At 55.5% G+C, this 2,159-nt stretch overlaps 2 protein-coding genes across 2 annotated transcripts in view; both read right to left on the bottom strand.

The window, feature by feature from the left end:
• LOC106809506 (microtubule-actin cross-linking factor 1-like) overlaps positions 1 to 560 on the bottom strand; it is a 32,099-nt gene extending 31,539 nt beyond the window's left edge. The window contains exon 1 of the mRNA XM_014812600.1: positions 555 to 560. Coding sequence (XP_014668086.1) covers positions 555 to 560 — 6 coding nt within the window. The remainder of the gene's footprint in view (positions 1 to 554) is intronic.
• Positions 561 to 860: 300 nt separating this feature from the next.
• Positions 861 to 2,159, bottom strand: part of LOC106809505 (plectin-like) — a gene marked incomplete at its 3' end in the record, with an annotated part of 13,559 nt that continues 12,260 nt past the window's right edge. The window contains 2 exon segments of the mRNA XM_014812599.1: positions 861 to 1,020; positions 1,714 to 1,904. Of these exon segments, the coding sequence (XP_014668085.1) occupies positions 861 to 1,020; positions 1,714 to 1,904 (351 nt within the window).

The raw sequence follows: 2,159 nt of genomic DNA, 5'->3' as shown, positions 1-2,159 counted from the left end.
TGTCACCACGTCACCATCACCGCATCACCTCGTGACCGTGTCACCACCGTCACCGCATCACCCTCACCGTGTCACCACCGTCACCGCATCACCATCACCGTGTCACCACCGTCACCGCGTCACTGTCACCCTGCCACCACTGTCACCACATGTCACCGTCACCTTGTGACGCGTGTGTGGGGTTGACGTACCAGTGCCTGCTGCACCTGCATGCGTGCTTCGTTATCCCGTCATTGTCACACCGTCACCGTGTCACCGTCAGCGTGTGACGCATGTGGGGTTGACGTACCAGTGCCTGCTGCACCTGCATGCGTGCTTCGTTATCCCGTCATTGTCACACCGTCACCGTGTCACCGTCAGCGTGTGACGTATGTGTGGGGTTGACGTGCCAGTGCCTGCTGCACCTGCATGCGCGCTTCGTTATCCCGTCACTGCCCTCACCGTCATTGTCACACCGTCACCGTGTCACCGTCACCGTGTGACGCATGTGGGGTTGACGTACCAGTGCCTGCTGCACCTGCATGCGCGCTTCGTTATCCCATCACTGCCCTCACCGTCATTGTCACACCGTCACCGTGTCACCGTCAGCGTGTGACGTATGTGTGGGGTTGACGTACCAGTGCCTGCTGCACCTGCATGCGTGCGCGCTTCGTTATCCCGTCACCAAGTCACCACGTCACCACCATCACCGTGTCACCTCGTCACCGTGCCACCACTGTCACCGTGTCACCATCACCGTGCCACCACTGTCACCGTGTCACCATCACCGTGTCACCACCGTCACCGCGTCACTGTCACCCTGCCACCACTGTCACCACATGTCACCGTCACCTTGTGACGCGTGTGTGGGGTTGACGTACCAGTGCCTGCTGCACCTGTGTTCGCGCTTCCTCTGGCTGGTGAGAGATGCGGGGTAGCTCCTCCACGCGCTGACCCATCACCCGCAGCCACTCACGCTCGATCGGCAGCTCCCCCTGGTAGACAAGTAGGTCGTCGCTCGCCTTCTCCACGCACGCCCGCCTGCAATGCAACCAATCAGACGTAAGCTTAGGTGGTGCGCGGCCAATCGCGCGCTTACGTCGTGCGCGGCCAATCACACGCTCACGTCATGCGCGGCCAATCACACGCTCACGTCGTGCGTGGCCATTTGCGTGTTTACGTCGTGCACGGCCAATCACATGCTTACGTCGTGCACGGCCAATCACGTGCAAGCTTACGTCGTGCGCGGCCAATCACACGCTTACGTCGTGCGTGGCCAATCACGCGCTTACGTCGTGCACGGCCAATCACATGCTTACGTCGTGCGCGGCCAATCACGTGTAAGCTTACGTCGTGCGCGGCCAATCACGCGCTTACATTGTGCACAGCCGATTGCGCGTAACGGCCAATGCTTCGGTGTTGGCGCAAATCATAGCCAATCACAGGCTGTGCAAATACACGGTCAATCAAATGCAGTAGAAAGCAGCCAATGAAAGAACGACCAGCAGACATGTGACAGAAACAAGCAACCAATCAAAAACCATCAGAGCAGACAAATCATAAAAAAAACTAAACCCAAAAAAGCAAATCATGTCAAGAATTATATCGCAGCGTTGTTACATTAATTAATTTTTTTATATAATTACATATACATTAATTAACAAACATTCCCCCATCTTACTTCCACCTCGACCTTCGTCCAGTCTAGACTGCCACCCGCGACTTTCCCCTCACCTGTCGGCAGTCTGAACCTGGGCAACGTGCCATCGCTGCTGCAGATTCTCGGCGCCCATCTCAAGCTTGTCGAGGTCTGGGTGCTGCGTCTGCCGCGGCCGGCTGTGTTCCACGAGGCTGCGTACGGTGCTGACATCTATCTGCAGCTTGTCAAGTACCGACTGCTGCTCCTGCATGTGGAACTGCAGATCCTGTATAGATGGCAGCACAGGGTGTCACTAACGACGCCATTGCATGCTGGTGACGCATAAATTGACGCGTGACCAGAGCACGTAAATGATGTAAATCACAATGCCAGCAACAACAACAGTAACACAAGCAACATTACAACACCAACAACAACCACAACAGCAGCCGCAACAACAACAACAACAACGACAACAACAACGACAACAACAACAACAACAACAACAACAACAACAACAACAACAACAACAACAACAACA

Source organism: Priapulus caudatus, unplaced genomic scaffold (genome assembly GCF_000485595.1).
Source record: "Priapulus caudatus unplaced genomic scaffold, Priapulus_caudatus-5.0.1 Scaffold360, whole genome shotgun sequence".
Lineage (NCBI taxonomy): Eukaryota > Metazoa > Priapulida > Priapulimorpha > Priapulimorphida > Priapulidae > Priapulus > Priapulus caudatus.
This window is presented reverse-complemented; position numbering and strand designations above follow the sequence as displayed.